At 36.8% G+C, this 16672-nt stretch overlaps 1 protein-coding gene across 1 annotated transcript; it reads left to right on the forward strand.

The window, feature by feature from the left end:
• Positions 1–1045: 1045 nt before the first annotated feature.
• Positions 1046–15998, forward strand: LGSN (lengsin, lens protein with glutamine synthetase domain). Its single transcript, XM_061347842.1, has 3 exons — positions 1046–2156; positions 11733–11911; positions 14631–15998. Exons 1-3 carry the CDS (start codon positions 1046–1048, stop codon positions 15828–15830), a joined length of 2490 nt encoding a protein of 829 aa, XP_061203826.1. The 3' UTR covers positions 15831–15998.
• Positions 15999–16672: the final 674 nt, after the last annotated feature.

The following is a 16672-nucleotide window of genomic DNA, read 5'->3' on the forward strand; positions in this document are numbered from 1 at the left end:
AAAGGTAAAGAACGGTTTAATTCAGAGAATATATCTTGATCTCGCAGTGTTTTCACAGGCATTAATTCCAGCTTAACCCAAACAAACCAAGGACCGCTGGTTAAGCTACTGAGTCTTAAATACATGCTTGAGTAGATATTCAGAGGCAATATAACTGTGACTGGTTACAGAGTGATTTATATTTGGGTTAAACTGTATTAAGAATTCTATTTTAACACATCATAAGGTGGAGAATTCATTAATTACCTTGATAGTTTGTGAAGTAATTGATCACCCGCAATATTAAAATGCCCACTATTTTTTAATTTGAATGCATCTGGTTTTGATTTCCTATTCTTTTCCCAGTCAACGTGAGATTAATCACACTTGTGGTAGTACTATCAGAATATTTAGTAGAGACAATGATCTAGACACTTCTTGATATTCTTTGGGATAATGCAAGCAATTAATTTTTATACCTCCTTTTTGCACCTTCTCTACATGATTACAACCATTTTGAAATCTGTTCCTAGCACTACAATATAAATCACATCAATGCCATATATAAAGGTAAACAACATCTTTTGGTCTTTTCCCATTTACGCACACAAATATGAGTTTTTCCTTTTTATCACTGCCCTGAAGGTTCAGGTTTTGGCCAAATTAGATCCTGAAATTCATTTAAAAGCAGGTTTCGCTCCCCAGACTTACATGGATTGCCAGTGTTCTGTGTTTCAGGACATTTTTTTTAAATATACAAATGCTTTTAATATGAACAAGAAGATACTTACATGTAATTATTAATATGGGTATTTTTTCACATTTAAAGGTCTCATGTGACAAATGTCTGACAAATGATGTCACACAGTCTACAATGTCTGTATTTTAATACACTAAATCTGGAAAAAACCCTAAACGATAAAGGTATTTTCACCAATTTTGCTCTTAAACATAAGAAAAAGAATTATGTGAGTTTTTTTTTAAACTGAAATAGCAAAATTTGAGGGTCAGTAAGTGTCCACAGAGACCTCCATGAGCAATAATTAATGGAAGTGCTACAAGGTAAATGCAGCTGTTGGTGGTACTCTATTGCCATGTTCTGTTTCATTCATTACTGTTATTTGGTTGTATATTTTGTTGCTGGTTACAGAACACATCTGAAAGGAACAATGACGAAGTTGATGGCAACAATATATGTGGTTTCAGAAAGAAAAAGGGAGTCAAAGGTCCTACAAAGTATGTACCTCCTCTACAAAATGCGAAGATGGAGCTGTCCTGCACTTCAGAAAACCCAGATCGCTGTCCTCAACAAGGAACTACTGGTTGCTCAGGACCACCATCAGACCCATCTCTTCAAAACCCAACTAGCTTTGCTTTAGTACAGAAGGACACAGGGGGCAGTGACAGTTCTCATACTGACAGCAGTGTGAAAGAAAACATGTCTGGAGAAACACGAGAAAAACAGAATGATGGGACTGGGAAAAGAATATTAGGTCAAATAGATGAGGAAATAGATGCAACAGCTAAAACAGAGCAGCACACAGGTGTGCAACCTGCAAGCAGTGCAGGGAAAACTGTGTGCGTAGAGTCAGCTTGCAGGGGAGAGTGTGATGAGAAGTCAGAGAGTAAGCAAGAACAGGGTGGGGTGGAAGAAATAGATGTCAAGTTTCACATGACAAAGATGGGCTCCCTGGGTGGCGCTGTATCCACACAAGGATGTGGTACTGCAACCATGCAAGGACGGTGTGCTGCACACAGTGCTGCAAAGTCCTTCCAAAGGGCACCTGGCCTTTCTAAACAAAGCCTGCAAGAGCTGAAAAACCTGCTGAGTGAAGGTTCTCTGCCTGCTCCTAGGCCCAACTACAGTAGCAAGGCAGGTGGCACTTTCCCTCAGAAAAACATAAAGCCCCAAGACAGGACAGCTGACAAGCAGGGCCGACCCTTTGAGAGTTTTAGTCCTCATTTTGGAGAGGAGAACCGAAAATACCACAGCTTCCACAAGGAGGCAGTGGGGCAACAGAGCAAACCTCTGCTGGTCCTCAGCTCTGCTGGGTCTGATCAGCAGCAACCAGCGGGAAGCAATGTGGATCAACTCATTCTGGGACTACCGGCAGCTTCTCCACATGCAGAAAACAATGCTCCTGAAATTCCCTTTGACTCCTCTGCAGACCATGCTGGTAAGGATACTTAAACATCACCTGCTGTTCTGTTAAAGAAAATGCTCCTACTCTTGTTTTGTGGGGTTTTGTTAAGCAGTAAACTTTAGTCAGAACCAATGCATGAGAGAATTGTCACCTGTGGTTTCTGTGTGAGTGGGATGGATCAGAAATTGTGCTCTGTCTATGCTCTTTTTTTTTTTTTTTTTTTTAAAGTAAAAGCATTTATGAATCTCAGCTGCCTGCCAAAACCTGCCACACACAAGTGGTCATGTCTTTTTCACTCCGACTGAAACATTTCTGCATTTGAACTGAGCACAGGAAACATTTCCCAAAAGTCTGCTGGACACTGATGGCGTCTGGGGTTCTTAAAGTGTCCTTTTTGTTAACCTTTCCAGAAGCAGAAATTGCTCCCATGTAGGGATGATGTTTTCAATATCTGTCCTGTGGGAGGACTGGAATGCAAAAACATCTCATATAAACTACAGGGGAAGAAAAGCAAACGAAGCAGAGAACTTCCACTATCTTCATGCTGTTTAATAAGTCCATTTTGGAAGTGTTTATAAAGCCAATTAGTTGCTACTAATATGCTGTGATTTCTTAGAAACTGTAAAAGCTATACTACAGGGCTAGCTGGATCAGCAAACTGAAAGCTACCATTAGCTATGATAATGTAATGGGCTTAGATCAGCTCCTTGTTTTGTGTCTATCCCAGGAAGCAAATGAAAAACAATTTGCCAGTTGAATAGGTATCAGATTAATAAGTTTCCAGTAGGAGCATCAGGCTCGGATCATATTATCAGCTCTTCAGGATAGGCATCTTACCCTCTGACTTATCTCACTGATACAGGAAGTATGAATCTCTTCATTGATAGGATACTTTGTCCATTATTAACTATGTAATAAAATACAATAGTAACAATTAATTTTTACAATAATATTAAGTTATCCTGCTTTTTTTTGTTTGTTTGTTTTTAAGTCTCCTTTCAGAAGGGTAGACATACTGCTGTACATACTCTGAAAACAGAAAATCTGAATATATAAATGTTATTGGCTACAATAGGATTTCTCAGTAGATATATTGTGTAACCCAGTTTGAACAGGCCTGAACAAGATACTGATGAATGTTAGCAGTCCTAACTCAGGGCACTGCATGAAAAATATAAAGCTTTGAAAAGATATTTTGTGCTTAAATCACTCTCTATTCATGTCTATAAGAATAAAGAGATTAGAGAATTATTTCTCAGCCTACAATTGATGATTTTGATTCCAAAATTCTTGGAATCTCATGAGGTTTGGATTCCATTTGGCTTTGAACAAACAAATTGTAGGGCTCAGTGTGTGTTTCCACTAGTAAATGGAATGCAGAGAAATAGTTTCTACTTAATTTGAAATGTAGATGTTTGAAATTTAATTTTCATTGAATACCTTCAGTAACTTCAGAGAAGACATTTTTAGATAAAATTCTGCACTCTTTAATGAGCCTTAACATAAAGACTACTTAATTGCTGCCAGTGATAAATTATTAAAAATGATAAGATAAAATCATAAATATTTCATTTTTATGACTAAAATATTACCTTAAATATTTTAGTTACTGAAAGCGCCTGAAGTCTTGGATCTAAACATATCTCGACACTGAGTATATATGAAATACAGTGTCTTGTAATTGGGAGTTCTTAAATATTTGTACTTGCTTGAATTGCAAATCTTGATCCAAAATATCTGGAAAAATTACAAGAGGTTGTATTTCAGATCTACTTAGTGTCATGCTGTGGCCAGTGCCAGAATATACCTTATTGTTTTAAAAGTACACAGTTAAGGGACAATCTATAGATGATGTCAGCATTAAAAAAGCTAAGACATGTAGCTGAACTTTACTGTTTCAGTGGACTGCAGAGAACTGAAATACAGTCATGTTAGTTACATGGTTAACATTCCTCTGAAATAATAAATCCATATATTTTTTCAAAATTCGGATTGGAAACTGTGAAAATATTACTGACCGTGCATTTTGTCCATTGCTTGTCAGGACTTTTATCCAAAATGCTTGGACATGGGAAAAAAATAATAGAAAAGAGACATACATGCAAATTATTTGGGCCAGTACAAAAAATATTACTTGGGCAGTGTCAGTGAAACTGGAGCTGAAGCTAAAGCTAAAGCTCTTTTAATCTAATTCATCACCATGGAAAGATTAAAAACTAACACATCTAGCTAATTAGTTAAATGTACTGACTACACCAACCTGAGTTTAGGAGTTTTATTTGCTTATATCTCTATATATGATAATGATGCACACTTCTGCAAATTAGTATGTAGTCATTAATTATCAAGTGCTTCTTAATATGTTCTGTGCCTACATTCTTGGGAGACTCAAGAGGGAGGATTCTAAAGAGTAAAATTTCAGATGAAATTTTGTGCATATAGCGTAATATAGCACTTCATAACATGTACACACACGCACACACACAAATGCATGCATGCAGTATATGTATAGTGTACACAGCACAGAATGTAAGTTCTGTAAGAATGTAATATTGATCTCTCTGAACTGAGATGTTTTTACATCTGCTCTGCATGCTACTAAATTTAATAGCATAAATAGTATAAATGTATAAATAGTATACTATAATAGTATAAATACTATGATAACCAGAGAGGAGTCCAAATTAAATAACTTTATTTGAGCAATATGAAGTTCCCAAGGATCATGGTGCACCACACTGTTGGGCTTCTCTTTGTCACAGGAGAACATGGGTTACCACAGCCAGGGACTTCAAATGACTTGTACTATGTACGGTCAGAGGGACCTGCAGAGCCTGGTCCTACCACACAGGTTTAGGAGAAATCTCTCCTCTGAACTTTATGACACAACAGAATCTCCAGGCAGCCTGATTCCACATTGGAATCAGGTTGTCACCTAAGACTCCAAATCCCTTTGCATCTCTTCGTCTGTAGCTGGGATAAAATGTTTGTTAAAATCTGCTTGAGGGCAGACTGCAGGGCTGGGTCCCAGAAACCTGAACACCTCCAGGAGTAGGTCATCTCAACAGGGCTCATCTTCTGGAGCACATACCAAGTGAGTCCATGTAAATATGACCAGCACAGAATCAGGAACTGTTGGAAGGAGAACGAAATTTCTGAAGAAAGAAAATAAGTCTATGCTGTGGCTGCAAGCATCAGTAGCTACCTAGTGACTGTTGAAATTTCAAGTGCACAGATAGAAAAGGTTTGAACACTTCAAAAATCACATGAAATGTTATGCAAGCGCTGACCCCAAACACAAGGTTCCTTTGCTAAACTGTGATTTTAGAGAAAGCATATCAAGTAGGTACTAACAGACTATATTTCATACTTGAGTAGACATCAACAGTCCTAAAATCAATTCCCTTTTCTTTTGCAATGAATAACCTCATCTTGTCCCGTTAAACTTGTTTAAAGCTCTTATTTTTAGTAATAGGGCAGTCACAAATGATAATACATAGTATTTAGGGGTAGAATTATGAAAAGAAGACTTCAGCGAAACAAATATCTCAGGCCTTTTCCTCCATTGAAACTAAGAAATTTGTCCATACACTTTTCAAAAAATTTGAACTCCCCCTGGGATTTCACTGTCCTTTGTGCTTACCTGGAGGAACTGATTCTGTTCAGTAAGTCTAGCCAGTGGTGAAGAAAATAGAGACTCTTTAGGAGCCGTAAATGGACTATCAGGAGGTCAGTGGACACTTCACATTCACTGCCTCTGCAATCATTTCTGCAGAATAACCAGTCTTACTTTGCGGCTTACTTGGGATCATGTTTTTCAGTTGCTACTCTTCTCTGCTTTGTATTTGATACAATCTGTGCTGGTTTCGCATCTCTCCTAAAGTGAAAATCCAAAGCCGTATTGCTCCTTCATGTTCCTTCTTCATTTTCAAAAGTCTATTGAGCTGCCCTATCTGCAGTCCAATATATTTTCCCCAATATTTCTTTCTCTGCATTTTGAACTCAACTTGAACAGAGCAGGGATGAAGCTTCACTCTTTTCTAAACTTTCCCTTATTTTCTATTGAAAAATACATATTTTCCACCCTTTTCTTTCCTTCTCCTTGTAAACTGAGATATATATAACTTGCTTTTTCTTTTTTTTTTTTTTTTACCTCACATGCCTTAAAAGCAACCATTTTTCTTTAAAGCATACCAAAGCTCTTAGGTTCTTTATCTTCCATACCTGAAATAGCTGAAATCTTCCTGCTCTGTGACTCTATGATTTTCCATTTTTCCCCTCAATCTATACAAAACGAAAAAATACTCATCACTTTCATCCCATTTTTCTGATCTATTTTGTCCCCCTTCAGGTAAGATCCAACTCATCTGTCTCTACTGCCTGTAGTTAGCTAGTCATCCTGTGACTGTGTGACAAAGGTGCATTCAGACCCACCCATTGGAGACGCTTATTTTCTTTCTAGCAATAATGAAAGGTTGCCAAACCATTTAGTTTAGACCGAGTGTAAGGGTAGTGTAAGCATTCTTTGCTTGATGTCTGTCATCCACCTCCTTCTACAATATATTCAAGAAGAGCTTAGTCCTTACCTTCAGTACCATGCAAAAATCTTCCTTAAATAACCTTGCTTCCCATTAGACCTCATTCTCACCCAATTTTTTTAAATTAGATCAAACATTTTTAGACCAGAAGCAGCTACCTAGTTTGCAGTAGTGTATATCTTAGTTCATGCAACTTTGCTCAGTGGTTTGTTCCTGAAATCCAAATTTTCCTTTTGAGTTTGAAGACAGACATGCCACTGTAGATGCATCATATTTGGGATTTGTACATGTTATTAGTTAGGTGGTTCCAGTGGGTATTATCCACCTTAATTTTTTTCAGACATCTGCATATTTTGTTTTCAAATCTTCTTGCCTAGGCGGAATATTTTCTAACCTTTCTGTAAAACTTTGATCATTTTCTCATTCAGTAAAGAAGAGCCATTTTAATAAAATGCCTCACAAAATAAAACAGTATAGGCGATTTCTCTTTCATCTATTGAAAAATAAAATCTTATTTTGTATTCAGTTCTTGATAATGTAGCTCCTCTAAGAAGCTGTATCGTGTTGCTGTCATACAGTTGCGAAAAATAATTCACAGATGATTGAAGCTGTTCATTGGTCTCTAAATTACCTATAAAACTCATTAAAAAGACCTGAGCTTCCCCATGGCCATATCAGTAAAAAAGCCTTCATACTTAAGATTAAAAAAGAAAGCAGATTATCATGAGACAAAGAAACAGATGGGAAAAAAGTTGAAAGTATCAATATCAAACAGATGAGGGAAATGTATTTAGTGCTTATATATTTATTACTCTGTTAGGGTAGTTGCTGAGGAGCAAAAATACGAGGTAAGAAACAACTTTTTATGTACTTGACTGCAGAAATCAAATACTTTACTCACCTATCAGTGAACACTTTTAGTCTACCTTTTTTGGGGCGGTGAAAAAGAAATGTAAATTACATAATGTTTTCAACTGAAAATGCTTCTAATCACTATTTACATCAATAGCACTTATCAAAGGTATCCCGATGCTCATGTCTATTTACTATGTTAAAGACCAAGTAGGAATAAAAAATAAAGGCTTTAAAAACTAGCAATAAGAGTGATATCTAGCATAGGAAAAGCTGTCACATGAGGTTTCAGAAATAGAGGCTGTTAATTTTGAAGACAAATATGAGAACAGTAAGTAACATGCTGTACAAATCAGATAGGGTGTCTGTTCTTAAATACCCAAACTGGAGTCCTATAAGGAAGAGCACTTACAGTGGATTTCCAAAGGATTTAGAAAAGTGCAGATGTGCAATTACACTGTGGGACTCATTGCTAGTGGTTATCATCAGCACAATGTATCTGTTTTTATAAAGGGTGTCAGTATTTACACAGATCTTCACAGCACCCAGTGTTAGATTTCCTAGGATGAGGAAGAAATTAAGACAAATTTGGATATTAACCTTCCTGCTCCCAAGGACAACCGCCTTTTTAGTGAGGAACTGCAAACCCCACTCTGTTTAGACAGATTATTTTGCAAAGAACACCTTGCTTTTTCTGTTAATAGCTGCTGCCAGACAGCAGTATGTGATAAAACACTGCCTTGGCTGAAGTGGCAATTCCTATGCTTGCAAGGGTTTTTATTTCCCTACTGCTCTGAGACAGTAGAAAGTGTCACAGTGTTTCAGAGAGCACAGGGATGAGTTCTCTGACACATCATGGGACTCAGGTATGCTGAGACCCTGTCCCACAGGCAGCAGGAGGATGTGCAGTGCAGCAGCTGCTGCTGGAGAGACAGTGGGAGGGAGAGACTGCGGAAAGACTGATGGAAACGCATCTCCTTCGCCAATGTATGATTCTTATCTGGAGTCTACCTGCTAGTGTCTGCTGTTATTGCCTTACATTACATTGGTGGTTGTGTTTCACAGTGGAGAGTTCCTATATTACCACATTTGTTAGGTCAGTCTGTTCCTGTCATTGTGAAGTCCCCTGGCAACATGTAGCACGTTCTTTTTTTTTCATCAGTTTGACATGGTCACCTCTTACAGAGCTGAGAAAATGTTTGGTTTAGCTGCAGTGTGATTTAAGAAGGGACCATGGGAAAGGATTTCTTTGAATAAGCAGATAATGACAGATTGATCTGGGACCTGTGCATTTTTTCTGTTGTGGTGCTTTTTTGTTGTTGGGAAGATAAAGTTGATATTAAGTATTTGCCCTAGCCTGATGTCAGCTGCTCTCAGCAATCTAAATTATTTCAACGTTAGCAACCTAAGAATGGCACCACTCTTTCACAGTAAAGAATAATAATACAATTTTTGTAATTTTGAGATTTTTTTTGAGTAATATTGTTAGTTTTGTGTTATTAATATTCTTAAATATCTGAAGATAATTAGATGTGTTCAAAGATATTTTGTACTAATCATGAAAGAATTATTGTAATACTAATTTTTTCTCAGTGGTAACTTAAATGGGAAATGCAGACAGAACCATAGAAAACCAAACTGCTTTTCTGTGTCCTACTAATTTGATATAGACATCTAAGAATCTGTATGTACCATTCTCCTTTGGTGAATGATGATCATTTTGAAAGATGATCAGTGTGGATTTATATTTGATTTTCAAAATGAAAATCTGAACCAAAATCTGAGCATCTTGTGAAATTTACATACATGTTTCCACAAGTAGGCTTTCTGGAAAAAAAAAAAAAAAAAAAAAAAGTGCCATTATTTCTAGAGACCCAGAGATCTGAGAAAACAGTACACTCATGAACACAATCCTCCCTCATAAGAATGTAGGACTCCTAGACTGTGTATCTCAATCATCTAGACTTATCTAATACTTATTTATTAGCTACTTTACCTCCTGTAACTAATGCTCTAGATAATGACTGTATGAACTCAGAAAAGACAGAGTACTCAATTCCCTACTCTACGTTTCCAAACTTTATTCCTCATTAGCTTCATGGGCTTAGTTTGTCAGTGATCCATTTAGTGGCTACCAAGAAAATACATTCTGGGACCTGTGCTAGAGAAAAGTAAGTATTGTCAGTAGTTATTCATGAAATATTATTTAAGAAAGAAATCCATTTTAATGTTTCCAAAAATCAGTCAGAGATATTAAGTCATTATGGTATTTTTTTATTTATCATACTATTTACAAAACTTATTATTTCTATGGGAAAGACAATCTGCAAATGATAGATGAATTGCCTCTAAAGTGTATGTGAAAGCTGTGTGAGTGTTTCTATTGATTCTAACATATTTTGGATAAAGGCTGTTGTTAATTAATAAGTATATGTCTTTTGGTTAGTGAGCTATCTACACTGGTATATAGCCTAATTTCAGACTAGTAGTAGACCAGTATATAAATTTTAGTCTCATAATTTAAAACAGATCTATCATGGATCATAGCAAGTACAAATGGAGAAAACAAATTCTTTATTTAATAATTTTGCTTGCTTAATGTCTTTTAAAAAGTGACTTTATAGGAATTTTCTGTTAATTTATGTGATTTCATATAATCCAAGGATTTATTTATGCTTTTATGCAAATAAATTTAGCTTGAAGATGACTAATAAATATATATATAATATTTTGAAAATTACCTACCATTGGTAGATGTTTAAATCAAGTAAACCTGTAGTTTTACTTTTAAAATAAATTCATACACAATATAAATGCATTCAAATTTGTGTTTTTCTTAGCTATTTTATATAATATATATAACTTAGGAATACTGATTTAAAGAATTACATGGGTCAAAGTTGTTGTTTACTGTGAATTATATGTTTTTAACCTGAGAAATATTTTTCAGTATGTGTAAATTTAAAAGGCAACATTTCAGGACATTGTAAGAAATATGTGCAAAATTTATGTCAAAACCTGAGAATATTCTTATGTGAAGTGTTGCCGGTAAAACTTTACTTTTAATAATATAAGGCATAAAAATCTCTGTGTGACAAGTGGTAGACAGGAAATGTAACATGTAGAATAAGGGACTGACCACTGCTTGTAAAAAGGCAAAAAACCTCAGACTTCTGTCCCTGGAGTTGGTACTGGAGAGATCAGGAGTATTCCATCAACCTTCATGGTGCTTCAGGACAAGGCTTTCAACTTCCACTTGAAGGGTGGTGGTGAACTGTTGCTGTCAGTGATCTTCCACTGTGGATCTAAAAGATCTGCAAAAATTCATCTGATTGTAGCCTCATGAATAATGGAGGACTTTCCTCCTAGAAGTGTAGAAATTTTTTTTCCACATTTTTCATATTTTAGTATAAAATATTACTCTTGGTCTTGTTTATTGACTAAATGAGAATGAATACCTTATGTAGTTTACTTTGAATAATAAAAATACGTAGGCACTCAAAAGAAAAGCAGGCTGTGAGATCAAGAGGTCTGTGAGAAGATGTGCCTATGCCCAGCACTCTGATCCATTACAGAACTTAGATGTTACTGCTTTCACATCAAGAAATTTATACAGTCCTACAGCTGCTGTAATACAGTTAAGACAGCTCTATAAAAGCAAATGCATAAATGCATAAACTTCTCTTAAAAGTCTGCTGCCTGTGGTGGAGAAAATGGCAGATGTCCTCAGGAGGTCTCGAGAAAGGTTTAGTAGAAGACAAATGCCCCTTTTACCATGTTTCTTTATCCGTGTTTTTTTTTCAAAAGAATTGAAATAATATGCCACCTGAATTCTATCAGCTTTTAGTGGGAAATATGTATCTGGCTCTTATTTGTGCTCCTAAGAACACTGAACATAACATCTGAGGTATCCCTCAGTAATTCCTGGCTTTTCTGTATGATTCTCCTGTGTTCTCTCATCAACTTGAAAAAAAGTGTAAGTTACAGGCCATTCAAAAAAATAAGGGCCTTTGTACACTCCCACAGGGGAGTGGGAGGGAATGTGGGTGGGAAGGATGGGGTAAGTGTGTTTATTTACCAAAATGTTTCATGATTGATACATTTTTCTTATTTTCACTTTTACACTCCATGGCACAGTTTCCCACTATTACGCTACGAAACAGCTTTTATTCCAGCGTTCATTATTTTGCTTGATGTGACCATTCCTCTTCACTTACAGCATCCAGCAGAGAGCCTGATGTAAACGGCCTTGGAAGTCCAACTCTCCTTCAACTGTTCTCTCATATTGAATTTATTAAGCAGCAGATGGCCAGGGACAACGTACAGTTTGTTAGATTTGAATCAATAGACCTCCATGGTGTGTCAAGATCAAAGAATATTCCTTCTCGCTTTTTTCACGTAAGTTTTTTTTTTTGGTTTCTGACTGTATCTTTATGTGTTTTCATGGCTCTGTCCTTAATTTCTATGGTTTTGGTTTTTGTTTGGGTTTTTTTTTCATAGTGCAGGCAGAAATTCAACCTTAGAACAAATTATCTGTTCCCTCCACTTGTTAATGCTCCCAAAGGATCTGGACTTTTTTCATCACTGTAATCTATTCCACTGTCCCAGATAGTAATCTAATTAAGTAAGGCTAGTAATTTCAGTTCCCTGGACTTCTAATAATTTCTTCCTTCAGAATTATTTTTTCAGGTTCAATGAATTATAAAGATTTGGTTTTATTGCACATCACTAATTTGCAAAAAGGAGTAAATACTGAATGAAAGAAAATAACTGAATAAAAATGATATTAGCTATGAGAAATTTTATAGCCATCAATCACCTGAAGATACTATTGGGTTGCATGATGACTTAATATTTGCCATATTAATGATTCAGAAAATAAGAACCAAATTAGAAAGAAATCCTTACAACATGTATCCTTGACTGATCAGCCCTTTCAGTATATTGCTTCAGTGACATAGAATCATAGAATCATAGAATAGTTAGGGTTGGAAAGGACCTTAAGATCATCAAGTTCCAACCCCCCTGTCATGGGCAGGGACACCTCGCTCTAAACCGTATCACCCAAGGCCTTGTCCAACCTGGCCTTGAACACTGCCAGGGATGGAGCATTCACAACCTCCCTGAGCAACCTATTCCAGTGCCTCACCACCCTAACAGGAAAGAATTTCCTCCTTATATCCAATCTAAACTTCCCCTCTTTAAGTTTTAACCCATTACCCTTTGTCCTATCACTACAGTCCCTAATGAAGAGTCCCTCCTCAGCATCCCTCTAGGCCCCCTTCAGATACTGGAAGGCTGCTATGAGGTCTCCACACAGCCTTCTCTTTTCCAGGCTGAACAGCCCCAACTTGCTCAGCCGATCTTCATACAGGAGGTGCTCCAGTCCCCTGATCATCCTCGTGGTCCTCCTCTGGACTTGTTCCAACAAACATACTGACATATTTCAGTATATTGCTTCATGTGCATAACTCCATTATATTTTCACTCATGTTTCACTATGAATATATAAGCTATACCGAGGGGTCGCAAAAAAAGATATGAACATGAAAAGATGTAGAGCAGTTTTGTTTGAAGTTTGTTCTGAAACCTAAGCTGTATTTTCGCTACTTCCCTTTTCTATATTGCTAAACTGCAACTGTATAATCTAGATGCAATTTGTTCTCTCTGTTGTTATGTGGATTTTATAAGCATAAACTTTCAGTCATTTGAATTTTTGTGAGGGGTGGTAGGTTAATTGCAACTTCTCTTTCAGTTGCTATATCAAATTGCAAATGTCTAGTCAGCTTATTCAAAGACAGCTTTTGTATTTATCTTACCATCTGAACACATCGAGGCTGTGCATGACAGTAAAGCTTTTGACATAAAACAATGTGTATGTATACACACACACATGTATACATACAGAGCAACTGATACAAATTTCCTTTTTTTTTTCTTCTCATTTTTTCACATAGCGGGGTTAGAGTAGGGAGAGGTAGTACTACAGGGTAATTACCTTCAACACCTTTTTGCTGTCACATGGGCATCTTAGGAATCTTTGAGCAGTATTCACCATACTGTGCAGTTTTGGTTATGGGTGTCACACAGGGAGAATTGCTACCACTGGACTGCAACCTCCTTAAGAGAAGGTGGACTTTATTAATTTCAAGAGAAGCCACTCTATGCAGTTTGAAGTATTTAAACAATTTTCCATTTAGTCAGGCAAAACTTTGGGTTTCTTTCAGATGTTAGCTTGCCCCTTTCTAGGTTTGTTTTGTCTCCTCTGCTCACTTAGATGGCAATCCTCTCCCTTAGAAGAGTAAAGGTAAGATGCAAACATAAGCCAAATTTCTCTTGACCGAACTTGGCATAATTGCAGTTTTCATCAGCTAAAGGTTTGAATGTAAGGTAAGTTGTAAAAGTGCTTGTTTGAAGGCAGATGATCCTTTGTTGGTCTCCTATCTGCATTTCATTTCTGTAAACTGGAGCTCCCTGTTATAATGGAGAAGAAAGTATAATTACAAGTTTATTGTCTTTGCTACCTAGAAGCAAAGTACTGAAACATTGGAATGATTTTTCACTTGGAGGTGCTTCCCTGCACTTTATCCCCAAACTTATTATGTCCAGGAAGTGATAATTTTCAGTTAAACTTTCAATCTGAAAAACAGTGAGGTATGTGATATGGCATGTAAAGGGAAGTTGCAGCCTGAAGTTGTATGTCTTGTGTGGTCACTTGGACCTATGTGAAGGAAATGCTCAGAGGATATGGAAGCCTAATGTAGTAACTATAAATACAAGTTTGACTCACAAAGTTTGCATCTAACTGGTGATGCCCATAGTTGTACAAATACCATGCGAGATAAGTGTTAAACATTATTTTAGTTCTTTATGGAAATTTAAGAAATGGTCATTGGGATATTTGGTGCCAGGGTTTTCATACTAACCTTGTAGAAACTTGTTCTGCTTCATAATGTCAAAGTAACTGAGCTATTGCTCTTCAGTGATCACTGCATTTCAGTCTTCTTTTAGGAAAAATACAATTGCTCTTACAGAGAATCTGGGTTTTATATATTTTACATATGTAAAAATACTATTGATTTCTCATTTGTAATCTGTCATTCTGCTCTGTGTTTAGGAGAAAGCAATTCATGGTGTTGCCATGCCCAGAAGTTACCTTGAGCTGACACTGAATCCTAAAGATAATGAATTAGATTACATAAATGCAACCAATTTTAATTGTGACATAATCCTGAACCCGGATTTATCAACATTTCGAGTACTGCCCTGGACTGAGCAGACTGCAAGAGTGATATGCGATTCCTTCACTGTGCTGGGTAACCCGCTAATGACCTCACCAAGGCACATTGCTAAGAAACAGCTGAGCCAGCTTCAGGACAATGGCTTTTCTCTGCGCTCTGCCTTCACTTATGAATTTTGTATTTATGGCATTACTGAGGTTGTAAATTCAAAGACAATATCCTTTCCTGCAGCCACGATACTAAATAACCATGACCAGACTTTCATTCAGGAGCTCATTGAAGGAATGTATTACGCTGGTGCCAACATTGAAAGCTTTTCTTCTTCCACTGGACCTGGGCAAATGGAGATCACTTTTCATCCAGCATTTGGCATAGATGCTGCTGACAGTGCTTTCACATTTAGAACAGGAATTAAAGAGGTGGCCAAGAAATATAACTATGTGGCTAGCTTTTTCTCAGAATCAGGATTCTACAACTCAGGGGCTCTGTCACATAGCCTGTGGGATTTGGATGGCCAGAAGAATTTGTTTTCTGCTGGTTATGGAGTTGAGGAGCTCTCAGATATTGGAAAAAATTGGTTATCAGGTCTCTTGGCACACACAGCAGCTATCAGCTGCTTGATGGCTCCTACCACCAGCTGCCGTAAGCCTTATTCTAAATACAGTAAGGAAACAAAAGAGACTGTAAATGCAAAATGGGCATATAATGATAACAGCTGTGCCTTTAATGTCAAGTGTCATGGTGGAAAAGGCACTCACATAGAGAATAAATTAAGTTCTGCTGCAGCAAACCCTTACCTGGTGCTTGCTGCTACTATTGCTGCAGGTCTAGATGGAATTAAGAGAGAACTTAGGTATGATGATATGCTCCAAGAAGAAAATCACACTGCTGATCTGAAACATTCATCAGTCCCTCTGAAACTAGAAGATGCTCTTGTTGCACTTAAGAAAGATTCTTGCATTAAGGAAGCATTAGGTGAAACTTTTATCCGATACTTTGTTGCAATGAAACATTATGAGTTAGAAACTGAAGAAATGGATAGCGAAAGAAATAAATGCTTGGGGTATTTTATTTAGAAGAGTACTCTTCTGTAGTGATGCTGTGTAAATGCATACAGTGAATGGCTAAGAACCTTGAAATTATTAAATATATTTTAAAATGTTTTTAAGCATTGAACTTTTTCCCCCTCCTTTGTATAGTACATGGTGATTGCATTTTATTTTCTGTGTATATTCAGGACAATGCAAAAACTGATATTCATGAAAAAGCATTATTAGGCTTTTAAAAAGGAGGGTTGTATTTTATTTTTTTTAATTGAACAGGCCTGCTGATGAAAAGAAGAAAAGAGAAGGTGAATTGGTGAAAAGCAACTGCAATAGGACTGTATGATATGCAGAAATGTGGGAATAAGTGGGGACAATGCAGGGGGCAAAAGAACTGAGGCAGGAGAGGGATTTCTTGTTCAGTATAGCTATAGGATTTCTCCCAATAGCTAAAGGATTGCTAAACCAGAAGAATCTGACTTTGATTTCAAATCTAGGCTAGAATGATGAGCACTATAGAGAGGCTATAGAACTGCAGCTGTAGAACCTGGGAGTCAGGAATCAGTATCCTAATTGCCATAAATAAAAAGACAGGAGGGATGATAAAATAATCTATACATCAGGAATTCCACTGCTGAATGAATTTTGCAACACTTATAGTGAATAAAGATATTTAAACAAATCAAATGATGGCTCAAAGAAGGAATAATTCAGAGATAGCCAGGAGTGTCAGGCCACTGGGCATTCTGTCTGTTTTGATAGTGGGTTAGTTCAGAGTCGAATGAAAAATGAAAAAAAAAAAAAGGGCAAAGATGCCAGAGAACTAAGAGCTTAAACTGAACTTTATTGGGAAAACTGATGTTGCAAAGGATGAG

Source organism: Neopsephotus bourkii, unplaced genomic scaffold, assembly GCF_033783945.1.
Source record: "Neopsephotus bourkii isolate Nb327-2 ecotype Australia unplaced genomic scaffold, CSIRO-AGI_Nbou_v1 NB_330, whole genome shotgun sequence".
In the NCBI taxonomy this organism is placed as follows: Eukaryota; Metazoa; Chordata; class Aves; order Psittaciformes; family Psittacidae; genus Neopsephotus; species Neopsephotus bourkii.

Coding starts and splice junctions, on each gene's coding strand:
- LGSN (XM_061347842.1), top strand. CDS start 1,046: ATGCAGCTGTTGGTGGTACTCTATTGCCATGTTCTGTTTCATTCATTA. Junction 2,157..11,732: donor CTCCTCTGCAGACCATGCTG/GTAAGGATACTT, acceptor CTTCACTTACAG/CATCCAGCAGAGAGCCTGAT. Junction 11,912..14,630: donor TTCCTTCTCGCTTTTTTCAC/GTAAGTTTTTTT, acceptor CTCTGTGTTTAG/GAGAAAGCAATTCATGGTGT.